Here is a 21,493-nt window from a genome sequence, read left to right on the forward strand (position 1 = left end):
AAAAAAATTCACAAAATGTCATAACATATGCACAAAAACGCTACTGGACTGTTTTGTCTGGGAAGCATGCGGACAACTTTAGGGGCTCGCCTTGTGATCATTGACAAGTTAGAGGGTTAGGTAGAGGGCAGAATACATATAACCTGCTAACAAGGTAGAGGCCGAGAGGAAGAGGTGAAGTAAGAGGATTTACTATGTGAGATAAACCCTTTTTATGTACTGAGGTCTATCAGAGAGTGTTGAATCACGTGAGGCTTAACTGATTGAATAGAAGTTTTGTATTGCTTTAGGCTGTTACAAATGCACTGATATAAGTGGATGCACATGTGTATTTCGTCAACTGAGGAAAAACAGCTTGTTCACACGTGTATCTGCCCTCTCATTGGCTAGAATGGTTCCACCTGATCTCACCCGCCTTCAATCAATCATTGAGGACATGCATTTCCACTGTTAGAGCGGTCACTCGGCTATCTTTAATATAATTAGATCATCTTTGGTAGAGGGCAGAGTAAATGTAGCCTGTTAAACAGAATAGGGATTGATGAAGTTAGCAACAGGGTTGAAGTTGCAGGTATTTTAGACGGAGCATAACAGGTGTAGGTCGCTTAACGCTCAACGAGTTAAAAGGCTTTGTTAAATATCAATACACCTTCAAAGCTGAAGGTTATGGTGATTGAATGCATCGTGAAATATATACTGACTCTACGAAATATAAATGTGAACTGTTTCCACGTACATATGCTAATTTTTCACTAGTGTTATTTTGCTTTAAACGTTTGCGTGAGTGAACGGTGTCCGTTGTGATATCTGATCTCTAGTAATTTCCTCTAGCTGCTAGACAAGGGTCCCTCTGATGGCCACAAAATGATAACAACCTATTTAAAATAACCACAGAAGGTAACGACCCACACACCACAGCAGGCAACGACCCACACACACCACAGCAGGCAACGACCCACACACACACCACAGCAGGCAACGACCCACACACACACACACAGCAGGCAACGACCCACACACACACACACAGCAGGCAACGACCCACACACACACACACACACACACACAGCAGGCAACGACCCACACACACACACACACACACAGCAGGCAACGACCCACACACACACACAGCAGGCAACGACCCACACACACACACACAGCAGGCAACGACCCACACACACACACACAGCAGGCAACGACCCACACACACACACACAGCAGGCAACGACCCACACACACACACACACACACAGCAGGCAACGACCCACACACACACACACACACAGCAGGCAACGACCCACACACACACACACAGCAGGCAACGACCCACACACACACACACACAGCAGGCAACGACCCACACACACACACAGCAGGCAACGACCCACACACACACACAGCAGGCAACGACCCACACACACACACAGCAGGCAACGACCCACACACACACACAGCAGGCAACGACCCACACACACAGCAGGCAACGACCCACACACACACAGCAGGCAACGACCCTCACACACACACACAGCAGGCAACGACCCTCACACACACACAGCAGGCAACGACCCACACACACACACAGCAGGCAACGACCCACACACACCACAGCAGGCAACGACCCACACACACCACAGCAGGCAACGACCCACACACACACACAGCAGGCAACGACCCACACACACACAGCAGGCAACGACCCACACACACACAGCAGGCAACGACCCACACACACACAGCAGGCGACGACCCACACACACACAGCAGGCGACGACCCACACACACACAGCAGGCGACGACCCACACACACACAGCAGGCAACGACCCACACACACACACACACACACAACAGGCAACGACCCACACACACACACACACAGCAGGCAACGACCCTCACACACACACACAGCAGGCAACGACCCTCACACACACACAGCAGGCAACGACCCACACACACACACACAGCAGGCAACGACCCTCACACACACACAGCAGGCAACGACCCACACACACACACACAGCAGGCAACGACCCACACACACACACACAGCAGGCAACGACCCACACACACACACACAGCAGGCAACGACCCACACACACACACAGCAGGCAACGACCCACACACACACAGCAGGCAACGACCCACACACACACAGCAGGCAACGACCCACACACACACAGCAGGCAACGACCCACACACACAGCAGGCAACGACCCACACACACAGCAGGCAACGACCCACACACACAGCAGGCAACGACCCACACACACACAGCAGGCAACGACCCACACACACACAGCAGGCAACGACCCACACACACAGCAGGCAACGACCCACACACACAGCAGGCAACGACCCACACATACAGAAGATAAAAGAACAATTGTGTTCTGCAGTGAAGTAATTCCTATCCCGCTGGAAGGGGAGTCAGACGAGGGTAAGGCCTCACCGTACCTGGCCGAGGACACACACGTTGCATTATCTCGGGGGAAGGTACTCACAATTTAGAATGCCATTTTTTTTTTAACTATGCATGTAACCATGGCCACAACCAACTGTTGTAATTGGTCAAAAGCAATAAAACAACAAACGCTTCCATTAAAGTCTAATTGTGTCACACAACAATGCAAACTTAAATTGAAGCAAAGCTTATAGACATTTTTAATTGGCTGAAGGCCCCCTATAGAAATTCCAGCTACAGTAGGCTAATAAAAGTCTGCTAAAATGGAAAAGAGTGAGGTCACACTTAAAAGCAATGGCATGACCATGTGATATGCCTTGCTATTCGAGGTTCAAGTCAAATCAGGGACAGATGGGTGCAGGTGGGTTGGAGGATATTTCCACAGTAACAAGGCTGAAAAGCATCACCTGTACATATGAGAACGTGTACAAGCTGTCACTCATCAATGAGACCACACCCAGCAAAATGACAGCACTGGAGTCAAAACTTCCCAATCCAGTCTCAAATGAAAATGTGATGATCCCCTAACCCGGGGAAAAGAAAGTCACCTATCCCAAAAAACACATTTATTTTATTTTACCTTTATTTAACTAGGCAAGTCAGTTAAGAACTAATTCTTATTTTCAATGATGGCCTAGGAACAGTGGGTTAACCGCCTGTTCAGGGGCAGAACGACAGATTTGTACCTTGTCAGCTCGGGGATTTGAACTTGCACTCTAACGACAAGGCTACCCTGCCGCCCCAACAATGACCAACAGTGTGTGGACACCTGCTCGTGTGTGGACACCACATCTCATTCCAAAATCATGGGCATTAATATGGAGTTGGTTGTCCCCGTCCCCCCCCCCTTATCTTTGGTCGCTCTGGATTTCAGATTTGCCATCATCCGTCTGTGCGAATAATGTCGTCTAAACCTGTCGTAGTTTGACAAGTTCTCTATTCAGATGAAGCAAAACACCTTCCAATAAACCCACTGGTTTAGTTTTCTCAGTTCAAAATGGGATTCATCAGGCCGGGTAGAACACCTGAGATAGCTGACTGGGAATGTGTGATAGTGATGGAACGTAAATCTCCTTGTGTTGGTTACTGTTTCTATGCAGAGGGTGCCAATGAAAATTAGACAACCGTATTTTACGAGCAGGGCATGGCTTTAGTGGAGTGCTTTCACTAAAACTTCTCAAAACTGACTTGCTTCAATATACATTTCTACACTGAATGTCTGTTGTCAATGAATGTTGTTGGGAGAGGAACAGACTTGATTATTTTTTCTCCTCTTCTCTCTTATTTTTCAAAAACAGAGACCATTCTTGTAAGGGTGCTACAGACTGCAGTATGATTCTCCCTGTGGTTTTTCCTCTGGTGCTGCTGCTGGTCTGCGGGCCGGGCTCCACACTGCAGGCGGAGGCCGAGGAGTTGGAGAGCATAGGTGAGGTTCTGGAGCGGGAGTTCCTCTTCGCCGGACGCACCAAGCGTGCTGCGTCAGCGGACGCCTCCTCGCAAGTAGACAAGTGCTCCTACACTTTTATCGTCCCCCAGCAGAAGCAAACCGGCGCCATCTGCGTTAACTCCAAGGAGCCCGACAGCCTCCTAGAGAACCGGGTCAACAAACAGGAGCTGGAGCTACTGAACGGCGAGCTTCAGAAGCAGCGGCGACAGATGGAGTCGCTGCAGCAGCTGGTGGAGGTGGACGGCGGCATCGTCAACGAGGTCAAGCTCCTGCGCAAGGAGAGCCGCAACATGAACGCTCGCGTCACGCAACTCTACATGCAGCTGCTACACGAGATCATCCGCAAACGCGACAACGCCCTGGAGGTGTCTCAGCTGGAGAACCGCGTGCTCAACCACACCTCTGAGATGGGTCGGCTGGCTTCGCGCTACCGTGACCTGGAGCACAAGTACCAGCACTTATCCGCCCTCGCCGGCAACCAGAGCGCCATCATCGTGCAGTTGGAGCAGCATTGCCGCCGAGGGGGCCACTCGTACGGGGGAGAGAGAGAAAGGTCTCGTCCTGTTCGCCCTCAGCCCCCCGTGTTGCCACAGCAACCTACGCAGCAGAGGCCGGTAGCGCCACCAGTGGCCAGTAAACCCTACCATCCACCCACATACACCCGCAGCAACCAGATCACCAATGAAATCCAGAGCGACCAGAACTCCAAAGCGTTGCCACCTCCGCTGCCCACCATGCCCAGTGGCACTCACCAGCCATCCACAACAAACAAGCCCTCAGGTGAGTATCTTCCCCGGCACTCACCAGCCATCCACAACAAACAAGCCCTCAGGTGAGTATCTTCCCCGGCACTCACCAGCCATCCACAACAAACAAGCCCTCAGGTGAGTATCTTCCCCGGCACTCACCAGCCATCCACAACAAACAAGCCCTCAGGTGAGTATCTTCCCCGGCACTCACCAGCCACCCACCACAAACAAGCCCTCAGGTGAGTATCTTCCCCGGCACTCACCAGCCACCCACCACAAACAAGCCCTCAGGTGAGTACCTTCCCCTTCTGATCCCCCCCCCCCCTTCTCTCCCTCTACGGTGTTATTAATGAGGTTAAACAGTAGCAGTAACTCAACTTGTCCGAGAAGTCAGTAAACTCAAGAAAAGTTTATTCAGTTATAATCTTCAAAAGGGAGCTCGTGCCAAGGCCTGTACACCATGTCCATGTGACCATAGCCTTACACTATGTCCATGTGACCATAGCCTTACACTATGTCCATGTGACCATAGCCTTACACTATGTCCATGTGACCATAGCCTTACACCATGTCCATGTGACCATAGCCTTACACTATGTCCATGTGACCATAGCCTTACACTATGTCCATGTGACCATAGCCTTACACTATGTCCATGTGACCATAGCCTTACACTATGTCCATGTGACCATAGCCTTACACTATGTCCATGTGACCATAGCCTTACACTATGTCCATGTGACCATAGCCTTACACTATGTCCATGTGACCATAGCCTTCCACTATGTCCATGTGACCATAGCCTTACACTATGTCCATGTGACCATAGCCTTACACTATGTCCATGTGACCATAGCCTTACACTATGTCCATGTTACCATAGCGATGTGTCAATCCAAAAGGGAGAATGTATGAACAGCACACTCCAAGGTAAAAACTTCTCCTCTCGATGAGGTTTCACAGCAGATTTATGGAAATAATAGTTTCATTAATTATACAGCTCGTAAATTGTTCTAGACAGCTTTTCGTAAGTGTCTGCCTCCGACTAAAGAGTTCCTACATGCCAAAGAAAATACAGTTTGCTCAGTCACAGAGGCATAAGAGAGGTACATTTATCCATCCTGCTGTGACACAGAACAAAATCACTTTCACTCCTCACAAATCCTCAAGACAGGGGGCGAAAAAAGCTGACAGGCATACACAGCGAGACTCTGGAAAAGGGTCTTGGCTAGCGGCCCATCTAAACACACCTCAACAATATTTACTTGAGCCGTGCATTGTCCCGAAGCGGCCCGTATGTCTCAATACACTGCAGACTTAAAAATGGGATTAGGCTGAGAAGAGTAATGAGTCTGATATTTCCTCTGAAAAGAATACAGGCATAAATTAACAGGCAAAAAATAAAATAAAAATGCATAGTTGACCCTAACCCGGGAAAACATAAACTCTTCCTTGTGACTGCTCATCCCAATCCAGGATCTGAAGATCGCGGCATCTGAACCATGATTTCTTAGGGCTGGATAACCATATTTTGAAAGTGAACAGAAGGATCCCATGGTGGGGATGCAGAGAGCAGAACCGCACACACAAATCGCTGACTGCTGAGGGTTAGGAGCATGCAGAGCATCGTCTCAGTGCAAAAAAAAGCCTAAAATCAACCCTGGTTTTTTTTTTTGACAACCAGGAGACACTGTACAGATGATTGAATACAAAATGGTGGCAGCAATCCCACATGGCTTTCAGATAATCTCGGTAGCTTCTGTTTGACAGGTACTGGCGGAGTGTCTCCAACGCCTGAAAATGGGACAAATTGGCTTAACCCCATTTTATTTTTTACATTTTTTTTAAACAACTTGCAAACAAATTTGAGCACACAAACACATACCTTTCAGCATCCACTTAGGGATGAAATGTGTTGGGATGGTGCTTTTCATCACTACGTAGAAGCCGTGGGGCATTCAAGAGTATGTTGAGTGTTCGATTGGTAGTACGCAACAGGTGAGTAAGTCTGCCGCAAGGTCAGAACTAATACTTAGAGAGGAAAAGAAAATGTTTGATAGAGAAAATGATCGTTTTGGGGCAGCAAAAAAATAAATAAAAAATGCACCTACAGCAGAATTGCTGTCATATTCCAGCAACACCCTTCACTCAACAGAATCTGCTAACACAACTTAAAAACACCCTCTCAGTACTGTCCATGCAAAACAGTAAATGACATACATCCACACCTCTGTGGAAAGTAGAATTTGTCAGGCTCTGGGATATTTTACACCTCTGTGGAAAGTATAATTTGTCAGGCTTTGGGATATTTTACACCTCTGTGGAAAGTATAATGTCAGGCTCTGGGATATCTTAACCTCTGTGGAAAGTATAATGTCAGGCTTTGGGATATTTTACACCTCTGTGGAAAGTATAATGTCAGGCTCTGGGATATCTTAACCTCTGTGGAAAGTATAATGTCAGGCTCTGGGATATCTTAACCTCTGTGGAATGTAGAATTTGTCAGGCTTTGGGATATTTTACACCTCTGTGGAAAGTATAATGTCAGGCTCTGGGATATCTTAACCTCTGTGGAAAGTATAATGTCAGGCTCTGGGATATCTTAACCTCTGTGGAAAGTATAATGTCAGGCTCTGGGATATCTTAACCTCTGTGGAAAGTATAATGTCAGGCTCTGGGATATCTTAACCTCTGTGGAAAGTATAATGTCAGGCTCTGGGATATCTTAACCTCTGTGGAAAGTAGAATTTGTCAGGCTCTGGGATATCTTAACCTCTGTGGAAAGTATAATGTCAGGCTCTGGGATATCTTAACCTCTGTGGAAAGTATAATGTCAGGCTCTGGGATATCTTAACCTCTGTGGAAAGTAGAATTTGTCAGGCTCTGGGATATCTTAACCTCTATGGAAAGTATAATTTGTCAGGCTCTGGGATATCTTAACCTCTGTGGAAAGTATAATGTCAGGCTCTGGGATATCTTAACCTCTGTGGAAAGTAGAATTTGTCAGGCTCTGGGATATCTTAACCTCTGTGGAAAGTAGAATTTGTCAGGCTCTGGGATATCTTAACCTCTGTGGAAAGTATAATGTCAGGCTCTGGGATATCTTAACCTCTGTGGAAAGTAGAGCCCTGGGGATCATAGTCATCCCTGTCGAGATTTTAAAGATGTTTGTGGGTTTTTGCAGTCTCTGCTTAATCCATAGCGAAATGAATTATATTACTACTATTGTTGTGCCTTTACAAATGCTACCACTATAATGTTGTTGCACAACTGATCACTATTTGTTTCTACAACTTTAGAGCATCTTTAAAATCCACAAGAAAATCAAATCAAATGTATTTATATAGCCCTTCGTACATCAGCTGATATCTCAAAGTGCTGTACAGAAACCCAGCCTAAAAACCCCAAACAGCAAGCAATGCAGGTGTAGAAGCACGGTGGCTAGGGAAAAACTCCCCTAGAAAGGCCAAAACCTAGGAAGAAACCTAGAGAGGAACCAGGCTATGTGGGGTGGCCAGTCCTCTTCTGGCTGTACCGGGTGGAGATTATAACAGAACATGGCCAAGATGTTCAAATGTTGATAAATTACCCACATGGTCGAATAATAATAATAAGGCAGAACAGTTGAAACTGGAGCAGCAGCTGAACTGTGGGGTGTGAAAATATATGTTTCCCAGTAAGTAAGGATTATATATTCAGGTGGAGGGAATTAATGACAACTGGAAACAATTTGTCAACAGACTGGATTAGTCCATCTTAATAACGAATCCCTTGTTCTTGAAGAGACATGTCGATGCCCCCCTTTGCACTCCTGCAGGAGGAGAGGGGTTTAACGAAAGCTTATCATTTCAATTGCATTGGCAGTCTGGCAGTCTGGCAGTGGAGAGCTTCTCAGGAGCGAGCTGGCAGACACAGTGGAAAGAATCTAGCAACCCACTGATTCACAAGGTGTGAGGAGGATTTGAGCCCCCCGGGTCTATGAAAATGACAACACCTTTCCAACCAAGGAAATTAAAGCGGGGATAGAAGCAGGGAGAGAGAAGGAGAGAGAGAGATCCGTGGGGGGGAGAACAACTGCACAGCAAACACAGAAAGGCTATTAATCATATATGATAGAAGCCATTAATAGAAGCAATACCAGTATTAGATAGGGGCTGGTTTTCATAGAAGCCAGACCAGTATTAGATAGGGGCTGGTTTTCATAGAAGCCAGACCAGTATTAGATAGGGGCTGGTTTTCATAGAAGCCAGACCAGTATTAGATAGGGGCTGGTTTTCATAGAAGCCAGACCAGTATTAGATAGGGGCTGGTTTTCATAGAAGCCAGACCAGTATTAGATAGGGGCTGGTTTTCATAGAAGCCAGACCAGTATTAGATAGGGGCTGGTTTTCATAGAAGCCAGACCAGTATTAGATAGGGGCTGGTTTTCATAGAAGCCAGACCAGTATTAGATAGGGGCTGGTTTTCATAGAAGCCAGACCAGTATTAGATAGGGGCTGGTTTTCATAGAAGCCAGACCAGTATTAGATAGGGGCTGGTTTTAATATAGGAAAAGAGACACTTGTGTACCACTCCCTGCCCGCAGACCCCCCTCTCCAGATAGCATATGAACACATTATTAACCAGGACAAAAACCATTTAGGATTACAGTAAATTATCTTAAATTTTACATTTTCTCTCAACCTCGTGGTAACATTTGTAGTATAGCATGAGATTAGCTATAAAACTGAAATAAATAAAACATTGCCTTATGGGAATTTTGGGGGTAATTGCAGGAAGTTAGTGGTTTTCCCCTAAAAAGGGGGGCCTTGCAAAACTGCGATACGCCACTGAAAAAAAAAGGTGAAGTAACTGCAGTTACATGAGCCTCCTGGAGTTGATCGACAACAAGCTGGGAGCGAGAGACTGCTTAGGGGATATCAAATGCAGACATATGCCTGCATTTAGGGTCCCCCCCCCCCCCCTCCACACACACACACACAGTAGTCCTTACAGCCTTCAGTTTCTGTCCGACCAGGAGTTCTCCACAGTGGGCATTAAATCAGTAGAGAGAGGAGAAGAAAGTAAAGCGGAAGGATCAGCTCATAAATACAGGAGCAGATCTGTATGCTAGGAACCAGAGTGTATCCGCAAGGGCCTGGGGGGAAAGCGAAAGAGAAGACAAATTAGATTTGTCTGGCCCATTTTCATTGGCAGTAGGTGACAGTGAGCTTCCCGCAGAGCTCGACTACAGCTTGAATTACCTCAGGCCATTTTTTAAATGTTCCCCGTGTTCTCCTAAACAGTGGAGAGACCGCTCTAAGAGTGGTTACATCATGATTTACACTGATTGGTCAAAAGTGTGAAATAAACCCCGCCCTTTAACAGTAGCAGCACCTGGCCTTTCAGCCTATCAGTACCTGCTAGAGAACGTAGAGAACGTTACCGGGCGTCCCCATCAGACTAAGCATCAGATGCACGTCAATCCACAAGGTGCACAAGCATCTGTCTACAAGGTGCACAAATGGTACAACTGATAATATTGTAATTCAGACTATTATCAATGTAATCTTGTCTTATTATGTGTGAAATAAGTTTAGGTGTAGCTTCAATGGGCCGGCTTCACAGGCCGACTGGAATCGTTTGCTTCCCAATGCTCATCAACTACTTGGATAGAGTCAAGGATTTGTTTCGCATTATTCTAAAGGCCTACTGTAACATGTATGTCTTTGTTTACCTTTAGAATAAATGCGATTATTAATAGAGTTATAGTCCCGTAAAAGCTTGTTTTCTTCCAAAGTATAACGTAAAAGAGAATGGTATCAACCCACAAGGAGCGTGGTCAAAATATTTATAAACATGAGCGCCAACGCTGATAAATAAGGATAACACAAACTCATCAGCCTATTGTTTTTCGAAATTAAATCAACCGTTTCACCCTCCATATCATTCAGTTGGGCCTAATTTAAACTAAATTGTGAAGTAACATGCACAATTATCACCCATTCAGTGAGGAGAGAGAGACTCATTAGCACCTGGCTGGGTACCAAGGTCCTACAGCACATTGTCTTAGAGCCTGGCTGGGTACCAATGTCCTAGAGCACATTGTCTTGGAGCCTGGCTGGGTACCAACATCCTACAGCACATTGTCTTAGCGCCTGGCTGGGTACCAACATCCTACAGCACATTGTCTTGGAGCCTGGCTGGGTACCAACGTCCTACAGCACATTGTCTTGGAGCCTGGCTGGGTACCAACATCCTACAGAACATTGTCCTAGAGCCTGGCTGGGTACCAACGTCCTACAGCACATTGTCTTGGAGCCTGGCTGGGTACCAACATCCTACAGAACATTGTCTTGGAGCCTGGCTGGGTACCAACGTCCTACAGCACATTGTCTTGGAGCCTGGCTGGGTACCAACATCCTACAGAACATTGTTCTAGAGCCTGGCTGGGTACCAACGTCCTACAGCACATTGTCTTGGAGCCTGGCTGGGTACCAACATCCTACAGAACATTGTCCTAGAGCCTGGCTGGGTACCAACATCCTACAGCACATTGTCTTAGCGCCTGGCTGGGTACCAACATCCTACAGCACATTGTCTTAGCGCCTGGCTGGGTACCAACATCCTACAGCACATTGTCTTAGCGCCTGGCTGGGTACCAACATCCTACAGCACATTGTCTTAGCGCCTGGCTGGGTACCAACATCCTACAGCACATTGTCTTAGCGCCTGGCTGGGTACCAACATCCTACAGCACATTGTCTTGGAGCCTGGCTGGGTACCAACATCCTACAGCACATTGTCTTAGCGCCTGGCTGGGTACCAACATCCTACAGCACATTGTCTTAGCGCCTGGCTGGGTACCAACATCCTACAGCACATTGTCTTAGCGCCTGGCTGGGTACCAACATCCTACAGCACATTGTCTTGGAGCCTGGCTGGGTACCCATGTCCTACAGCACATTGTCTTAGCGCCTGGCTGGGTACCAACATCCTACAGAACATTGTCTTAGCGCCTGGCTGGGTACCAACGTCCTACAGCACATTGTCTTAGCGCCTGGCTGGGTACCAACATCCTACAGAACATTGTCTTAGCGCCTGGCTGGGTACCAACATCCTACAGCACATTGTCTTAGCGCCTGGCTGGGTACCAACATCCTACAGCACATTGTCTTGGAGCCTGGCTGGGTACCAACATCCTACAGAACATTGTCTTGGAGCCTGGCTGGGTACCAACGTCCTACAGCACATTGTCTTGGAGCCTGGCTGGGTACCAACATCCTACAGAACATTGTTCTAGAGCCTGGCTGGGTACCAACGTCCTACAGCACATTGTCTTGGAGCCTGGCTGGGTACCAACATCCTACAGAACATTGTCCTAGAGCCTGGCTGGGTACCAACATCCTACAGCACATTGTCTTAGCGCCTGGCTGGGTACCAACATCCTACAGCACATTGTCTTAGCGCCTGGCTGGGTACCAACATCCTACAGCACATTGTCTTGGAGCCTGGCTGGGTACCAACATCCTACAGCACATTGTCTTAGAGCCTGGCTGGGTACCAACATCCTACAGAACATTGTCCTAGAGCCTGGCTGGGTACCAACATCCTACAGCACATTGTCTTAGCGCCTGGCTGGGTACCAACATCCTACAGCACATTGTCTTAGAGCCTGGCTGGGTACCAACATCCTACAGAACATTGTCCTAGAGCCTGGCTGGGTACCAACATCCTACAGCACATTGTCTTAGCGCCTGGCTGGGTACCAACATCCTACAGCACATTGTCTTAGCGCCTGGCTGGGTACCAACATCCTACAGCACATTGTCTTAGCGCCTGGCTGGGTACCAACATCCTACAGCACATTGTCTTAGCGCCTGGCTGGGTACCAACATCCTACAGCACATTGTCTTGGAGCCTGGCTGGGTACCAACATCCTACAGCACATTGTCTTAGCGCCTGGCTGGGTACCAACATCCTACAGCACATTGTCTTAGCGCCTGGCTGGGTACCAACATCCTACAGCACATTGTCTTAGCGCCTGGCTGGGTACCAACATCCTACAGCACATTGTCTTGGAGCCTGGCTGGGTACCCATGTCCTACAGCACATTGTCTTAGCGCCTGGCTGGGTACCAACATCCTACAGAACATTGTCTTAGCGCCTGGCTGGGTACCAACGTCCTACAGCACATTGTCTTAGCGCCTGGCTGGGTACCAACATCCTACAGAACATTGTCTTAGCGCCTGGCTGGGTACCAACATCCTACAGCACATTGTCTTAGCGCCTGGCTGGGTACCAACATCCTACAGAACATTGTCTTTACGGATTAAGTTAGGAAAAAGTGTGAAAAAAACCCAGGTAAAAAGGCACCAAATTCTTTTCTGTTTGTGATTTTTTTTAAAGCTGACAAATGAGCAACGTAAAATACAAACATTTAGTTAAAGTCAGGGAAGGAGCAGGACTTAGCTTTTTTTAAAAAGGGGCATTTTTTAAAAATTATTTACAAAATTAAACGTCAGTGGCAGTTGGCCTATGGCGGTTCTAGTGTTAAAGGGAGGGAGTGTGTGGGTTACAGTGATTTAGCTCTCTGCCACCATGCCACACGTTGTGTGTGGGCATCATTAGAAATAACTGCCTTGCGACAACACCCACAGGAGTTCTCTCAGTGCTCCCAGATGAGGACACACACACACACACACAAACACACAATTAGAGTTGTGATAGAAAATTCACAACTATTTGACTATGCCCAGATAACAATTTATTGTTCCAAGAAAGTCTCAGCTTGGCTGGGGATAATGCTCCTCTCTGATCCATGTGATTTTTATTACGGACCAGACACCATTATGTGCGGTTCCCAGCACTCCTGTCCAATATGAATTGAACACTTAAAGTTACACGCTATCCTGCTAGACATGGAGTCATCATAAAAACAGCAATTATCACTCAGGTTGAACCGGGGGAAAAAAAAAATCCTAAACGGTCACTGAGTGCCAGTAGGAAATGATGTCATAGGATAGCAATGCTTGCATAAACACTGCTAACTAGACGGGTGGGAAGGGACAGTCTGACACCTCAACAAAAAAAAAAACAAGCTGAATATTTAAATACAAGGTCATGTCAATTACTGCAGTGGTCTACAGTGCCATTTTGGACATTTCTCATGTAAAATACATTTACCTCATGTGGAGACAAATCTTTGCCACGTTTGGTCAAATGTTTCTTCCTGAAATGTCGAGACGAGGGTTTATCATAGACGTTTCCAGTGCACCTCAACATTAGAGGGTTTCCCCTTTAGTCAGCACTCGGGCAAAGTAAATCGGCGTCACCAGGATAAAGGAACATATGCCCAATAAAATGATATTAACAGCTGTGCTATTTCCAAGAGAAACTTTAGAGTACCTGATAATCTACAGGCTACTGTATGCCAGTAAAGCGCTACCTCTCTCCGCAGCCCTCATGCCAGTGTTGTTCTTGGCCTGCGTCAGCCTCCCGGCAGCTATGCCCCCCCCCCCCATCCCAAACTGCAGCCAAAGTCAATTCTAGGCCTTAAAACAGAGTTTTTTCCCAGCAAGAAAAAAAAAAAAAACTTGGGAGCCCCAGGATTTCTAAAAGAACTGTGTAACCACAGAATAAGAAGCTATACGATGGAGATAGTCAGCTTACTGGATGAACAAATGGGAACCGGTTTCCAGGGTTATTAGAAGAGATTGAGCTCAGCTGGAGGGTTGAGAGAGTGGAGTAAGCTAGGCAACTTTTCCCAGCAATCTTTGGAATCAGGGTTCTGACAAACTAAAAGGAGGAAACCCAGGAGGGAGCACAATAGCTCCCTGGACCATGCTTGACCACATCATCCCATGGAAAACATTTCACCCAGAGCTGTGTTTAACCGCAAGCTTTCAACCCTTGAACCTTTTGTTTCGCATGACTACTACTTACATCGGGACCTCTTTTTCGCAGGGCCTTTCAAGGACTGCCTTGCTGCTCTAGAGGAGGGTCACGCCACCAGTGGCATGTACCTGGTCAAGCCTGAGAACGCCAACCGGTTGATGCAGGTGTGGTGTGACCAGAGGCACGACCCCGGCGGCTGGACAGTCATTCAGAGACGCCAGGACGGCTCCGTCAACTTCTTCAGGAACTGGGACACCTACAAGGTAAAAGGTGGTCTTGCGTAGAACAGTAGATTCACTGTTTGAGGCCCAGATAGAACAGGCAGTGAAAATAGCTTTTCCTTTCTGAGGGATTGAATCAAGATAAACTAAAAAGAGCACAACACAGCTCCACTAGGAGACGTCAACAAGGGGAGTTTCTTCCCTATAGAGAGGACAGGAAGTAAGCAATACATTCACTGCGCTGTGCCCACGAATGTTAACACAGACCTATCTTTGTGATTGAGATTGTAATGAATATCAGCCAGGTAGCCCCATCATACTATAGGCTAGTATCAGCCAGGTAGCCCCATCATATAGGATAGTATCAGCCAGGTAGCCCCATCATCATATAGGATAGTATCAGCCAGGTAGCCCCATCATATAGGCTAGTACCAGCCAGGTAGCTCCATCATATAGGCTAGTATCAGCCAGGTAGCCCCATCATATAGGCTAGTACCAGCCAGGTAGCCCCATCATATAGGCTAGTATCAGCCAGGTAGCTCCATCATATAGGCTAGTACCAGCCAGGTAGCCCCATCATATAGGCTAGTATCAGCCAGGTAGCTCCATCATATAGGATAGTATCAGCCAGGTAGCCCCATCATATAGGCTAGTATCAGCCAGGTAGCCCCATCATATAGGCTAGTACCAGCCAGGTAGCTCCATCATATAGGCTAGTACCAGCCAGGTAGCCCCATCATATAGGCTAGTATCAGCCAGGTAGCCCCATCATATAGGCTAGTATCAGCCAGGTAGCTCCATCATATAGGCTAGTACCAGCCAGGTAGCCCCATCATATAGGCTAGTACCAGCCAGGTAGCTCCATCATATAGGCTAGTATCAGCCAGGTAGCCCCATCATATAGGCTAGTACCAGCCAGGTAGCTCCATCATACTATAGGCTAGTATCAGCCAGGTAGCCCCATCATATAGGCTAGTATCAGCCAGGTAGCTCCATCATATAGGCTAGTACCAGCCAGGTAGCCCCATCATATAGGCTAGTACCAGCCAGGTAGCCCCATCATATAGGCTAGTATCAGCCAGGTAGCTCCATCATATAGGCTAGTATCAGCCAGGTAGCTCCATCATATAGGCCAGTACCAGCCAGGTAGCCCCATCATATAGGCTAGTACCAGCCAGGTAGCTCCATCATATAGGCTAGTACCAGCCAGGTAGCCCCATCATATAGGCTAGTACCAGCCAGGTAGCTCCATCATACTATAGGCTAGTATCAGCCAGGTAGCCCCATCATATAGGCTAGTATCAGCCAGGTAGCTCCATCATATAGGCTAGTACCAGCCAGGTAGCCCCATCATATAGGCTAGTACCAGCCAGGTAGCTCCATCATACTATAGGCTAGTATCAGCCAGGTAGCTCCATCATATAGGCTAGTACCAGCCAGGTAGCCCCATCATATAGGCTAGTACCAGCCAGGTAGCTCCATAATATAGGCTAGTATCAGCCAGGTAGCCCCATCATATAGGCTAGTATCAGCCAGGTAGCCCCATCATATAGGCTAGTATCAGCCAGGTTGCCCCATCATATAGGCTAGTATCAGCCAGGTAGCCCCATCATAATATAGGCTAGTATCAGCCAGGCAGCCCCATCATATAGGCTAGTATCAGCCAGGTAGCCCCATCATATAGTCTAGTATCAGCCAGGTAGCCCCATCATATAGGATAGTATCAGCCAGGTAGCCCCATCATATAGGCTAGTATCAGCCAGGTAGCCCCATCATCATATAGGCTAGTATCAGCCAGGTAGCCCCATCATCATATAGGCTAGTATCAGCCAGGTAGCCCCATCATCATATAGGCTAGTATCAGCCAGGTAGCCCCATCATCATATAGGCTAGTATCAGCCAGGTAGCCCCATCATCATATAGGCTAGTATCAGCCAGGTAGCCCCATCATCATATAGGCTAGTATCAGCCAGGTAGCCCCATCATCATATAGGCTAGTATCAGCCAGGCAGCCCCATCATCATATAGGCTAGTATCAGCCAGGTAGCCCCATCATCATATAGGCTAGTATCAGCCAGGTAGCCCCATCATCATATAGGCTAGTATCAGCCAGGCAGCCCCATCATCATATAGGCTAGTATCAGCCAGGTAGCCCATCATCATATAGGCTAGTATCAGCCAGGTAGCTCCATCATATAGGCTAGTACCAGCCAGGTAGCCCCATCATATAGGCTAGTACCAGCCAGGTAGCTCCATCATATAGGCTAGTACCAGCCAGGTAGCCCCATCATATAGGCTAGTACCAGCCAGGTAGCTCCATCATACTATAGGCTAGTATCAGCCAGGTAGCTCCATCATATAGGCTAGTACCAGCCAGGTAGCCCCATCATATAGGCTAGTACCAGCCAGGTAGCTCCATAATATAGGCTAGTATCAGCCAGGTAGCCCCATCATATAGGCTAGTATCAGCCAGGTAGCCCCATCATATAGGCTAGTATCAGCCAGGTAGCCCCATCATATAGGCTAGTATCAGCCAGGTAGCCCCATCATATAGGCTAGTATCAGCCAGGCAGCCCCATCATATAGGCTAGTATCAGCCAGGTAGCCCCATCATATAGGCTAGTATCAGCCAGGTAGCCCCATCATATAGGATAGTATCAGCCAGGTAGCCCCATCATCATATAGGCTAGTATCAGCCAGGTAGCCCCATCATCATATAGGCTAGTATCAGCCAGGTAGCCCCATCATCATATAGGCTAGTATCAGCCAGGTAGCCCCATCATCATATAGGCTAGTATCAGCCAGGTAGCCCCATCATCATATAGGCTAGTATCAGCCAGGCAGCCCCATCATCATATAGGCTAGTATCAGCCAGGTAGCCCCATCATATAGGCTAGTATCAGCCAGGTAGCCCCATCATATAGGCTAGTATCAGCCAGGTAGCTCCATCATACTATAGGCTAGTATCAGCCAGGTAGCCCCATCATATAGGCTAGTATCAGCCAGGCAGCCCCATCATACTATAGGCTAGTATCAGCCAGGTAGCCCCATCATCATATCGGCTAGTATCAGCCAGGCAGCCCCATCATATAGGCTAGTATCAGCCAGGTAGCCCCATCATATAGGATAGTATCAGCCAGGCAGCCCCATCATATAGTATAGTATCAGCCAGGTAGCCCCATCATCATATAGGCTAGTATCAGCCAGGTAGCCCCATCATCATATAGGATAGTATCAGCCAGGTAGCCCCATCATCATATAGGATAGTATCAGCCAGGCAGCCCCATCATCATATAGGATAGTATCAGCCAGGTAGCCCCATCATCATATAGGCTAGTATCAGCCAGGTAGCCCCATCATACTATAGGCTAGTATCAGCCAGGTAGCCCCATCATACTATAGGCTAGTATCAGCCAGGTAGCCCCATCATATAGGCTAGTATCAGCCAGGTAGCCCCATCATACCATAGGCTAGTATCAGCCAGGCAGCCCCATCATATAGGCTAGTATCAGCCAGGTAGCCCCATCATATAGGATAGTATCAGCCAGGTAGCCCCATCATATAGGATAGTATCAGCCAGGTAGCCCCATCATCATATAGGCTAGTATCAGCCAGGTAGCCCCATCATATAGGCTAGTATCAGCCAGGTAGCCCCATCATATAGGCTAGTATCAGCCAGGTAGCCCCATCATATAGGCTAGTATCAGCCAGGCAGCCCCATCATATAGGATAGTATCAGCCAGGTAGCCCCATCATCATATAGGCTAGTATCAGCCAGGTAGCCCCATCATATAGGCTAGTATCAGCCAGGTAGCCCCATCATATAGGCTAGTATCAGCCAGGCAGCCCCATCATATAGGATAGTATCAGCCAGGTAGCCCCATCATCATATAGGCTAGTATCAGCCAGGTAGCTCCATCATACTATAGGCTAGTATCAGCCAGGTAGCCCCATCATATAGGATAGTATCAGCCAGGTAGCCCCATCATATAGGCTAGTATCAGCCAGGTAGCCCCATCATCATATAGGCTAGTATCAGCCAGGTAGCTCCATCATACTATAGGCTAGTATCAGCCAGGTAGCCCCATCATACTATAGGCTAGTATCAGCCAGGTAGCCCCATCATACTATAGGCTAGTATCAGCCAGGTAGCTCCATCATACTATAGGCTAGTATCAGCCAGGTAGCCCCATCATATAGGCTAGTATCAGCCAGGCAGCCCCATCATATAGGATAGTATCAGCCAGGTAGCCCCATCATCATATAGGCTAGTATCAGCCAGGTAGCTCCATCATACTATAGGCTAGTATCAGCCAGGTAGCCCCATCATACTATAGGCTAGTATCAGCCAGGTAGCCCCATCATACTATAGGCTAGTATCAGCCAGGTAGCCCCATCATATAGGATAGTATCAGCCAGGTAGCCCCATCATCATATAGGCTAGTATCAGCCAGGTAGCCCCATCATACTATAGGCTAGTATCAGCCAGGTAGCCCCATCATACTATAGGCTAGTATCAGCCAGGTAGCCCCATCATACTATAGGCTAGTATCAGCCAGGTAGCCCCATCATACTATAGGCTAGTATCAGCCAGGTAGCCCCATCATACTATAGGCTAGTATCAGCCAGGTAGCCCCATCATATAGGCTAGTATCAGCCAGGTAGCCCCATCATATAGGCTAGTATCAGCCAGGTAGCTCCATAATATAGGCTAGTATCAGCCAGGTAGCCCAATCATACTATAGGATAGTATCAGCCAGGTAGCCCCATCATACTATAGGAGAGTATCAGCCAGGTAGCCCCATCTTACTATAGGCTAGTATCAGCCAGGTAGCTCCATCATACTATAGGCTAGTATCAGCCAGGTAGCTCCATCGTACTATAGGCTAGTATCAGCCAGGTAGCCCCATCATACTATAGGCTAGTATCAGCCAGGTAGCCCCATCATATAGGCTAGTATCAGCCAGGTAGCTCCATCGTACTATAGGCTAGTATCAGCCAGGTAGCCCCATCATATAGGCTAGTACCAGCCAGGTAGATCCATCATACTATAGGCTAGTATCAGCCAGGTAGCCCCATCATATAGGCTAGTACCAGCCAGGTAGATCCATCATACTATAGGCTAGTATCAGCCAGGTAGCTCCATCGTACTATAGGCTAGTATCAGCCAGGTAGATCCATCATACTATAGGCTAGTACTTCACTGCTCTTCATTGTTACTGATTTAAAAAAAATAAACAGCAAAAGGTCATTTGAGTCCAGCGTTTGATTGGTCCACACACACTCCTCCTCTTGCATGGCCAAATGAAAAGCACATTGAAGAGAAACAGCTTCACTGGACATGAGCAACAGAACCAAACCAATGCCAAGGCGATCATGTGATCAAATACTGAGCAGAATTCCGGGAGATTGACTCTTTGAGGGGGTCACACGTGAATCATTGAATAAAGTGAGTCAGTATCTATTCTCAGTTCCAACATTTCCATTTGATTGTTTCACCGTATCATCTCCCCAAAATAAAATCCAGAGAGTTCCAAAATGTCATTGGTTGAGTTTCTCAATTATTTGACCGTTCGACAGAACAAAGCCTGTCAAACAGTCCACACAAGATATCACGATACGATATTAAAAATTACGTTTCGATGGGAAGTTTTGTACAGCCAATTCAATGACCTAAGGTCCTATTATCCATGAAGTGTGGTTTCCTCCATTTGCCACGGGTCTGAACCAGAATGTCGTAATCTTAAGAGCACAGAGCCAAACGTTTAGTGGCTAGAGATTCACATTCTGCAGCACCGAGGTCGGACTGGCCTATTTGGATAAATCCTACCTCCCCTTTAAAGTCGAGTCCAAGAACACAAGACATTTTCAAGCCCCCCACCACCCACTCTTCACTTCTGGCAACGAGGCACCTTAAAAACACCCAGAATCACAAATGACAGGCTCATAGTTGGCAGGGTAATGTGCTCCCTCCTGATTTAATCCATGTGTGGTTTAAAATGTGAGCCACAGTTCCAGACGCACAGCGACTTCAGGGGAGAGGACGTCTTAAACACATCCTGCTATTATGCCACCACTCTTTCTCTGACATTATACCAGTGTCACACACAATGCTTTAGTCCCTTCTGCCATCTTTGACAAACGGTGACTGGGAGACGTACAAGTGCAGACTACATTGTGTGTGTTTTTGGGAGGGTGGACATTGGCATAGTGAATGTCAATTCCTTTGAACGTAGCATTTAGACTTATCTGCAGCATTAAAACATATCCCCCCACCCCTCCTCCTCCCTCCCTCTCTCCCTCCTGCTTCTCCCCTCTCACAGCAAGGATTTGGTAACATTGACAGTGAATACTGGCTGGGTCTTGAAAACATCTACTGGCTGACCAACCAGGGCAACTACAAGCTTCTGGTGATGCTGGAGGACTGGTCCGGTCGCAAGACCTTTGCCGAGTACGCCAGCTTCCGTATTGAGGCAGAGGCAGACTTCTACAAACTAAGAGTGGGTCGCTACCATGGCAACGCCGGGGACTCCCTCACATGGCACAACGGCAAGCAGTTCACCACGCTGGACAGGGACCACGACGTGTATACAGGTGAGAAAGGAATTACACCCTTTGGTGATGGCTGCTATTACTCAGAGAAAGTCTACCAGACAGTGATTCATGGATACACAATAACCAACAGCATGACTGTGTGTCATACTTAGTCAGCTCAGACACTTTCGTCTTCTCATTCAT

The 21,493-nt window shown here is 47.5% G+C and overlaps 2 protein-coding genes across 3 annotated transcripts in view; one reads left to right on the plus strand and one right to left on the minus strand.

The window, feature by feature from the left end:
* LOC110523130 (ras-specific guanine nucleotide-releasing factor RalGPS1) overlaps nt 1–21,493 on the minus strand; it is a 306,441-nt gene that overhangs the window by 146,546 nt on the left and 138,402 nt on the right. The window lies entirely within an intron of this gene.
* The window catches only part of angptl2a (angiopoietin like 2a), a 29,381-nt gene that overhangs the window by 3,095 nt on the left and 4,793 nt on the right, over nt 1–21,493 (plus strand). The window contains exons 2-4 of the mRNA XM_036976686.2: nt 3,761–4,689; nt 14,604–14,797; nt 21,079–21,349. Coding sequence (XP_036832581.1) covers nt 3,795–4,689; nt 14,604–14,797; nt 21,079–21,349 — 1,360 coding nt within the window. The 5' untranslated portion in view covers nt 3,761–3,794. The remainder of the gene's footprint in view (nt 1–3,760; nt 4,690–14,603; nt 14,798–21,078; nt 21,350–21,493) is intronic.

The sequence above is a fragment of the Oncorhynchus mykiss genome, chromosome 5 (genome assembly GCF_057628025.1).
Source record: "Oncorhynchus mykiss isolate SJ-2025 chromosome 5, ASM5762802v1, whole genome shotgun sequence".
Taxonomy (NCBI): Eukaryota; Metazoa; Chordata; class Actinopteri; order Salmoniformes; family Salmonidae; genus Oncorhynchus; species Oncorhynchus mykiss.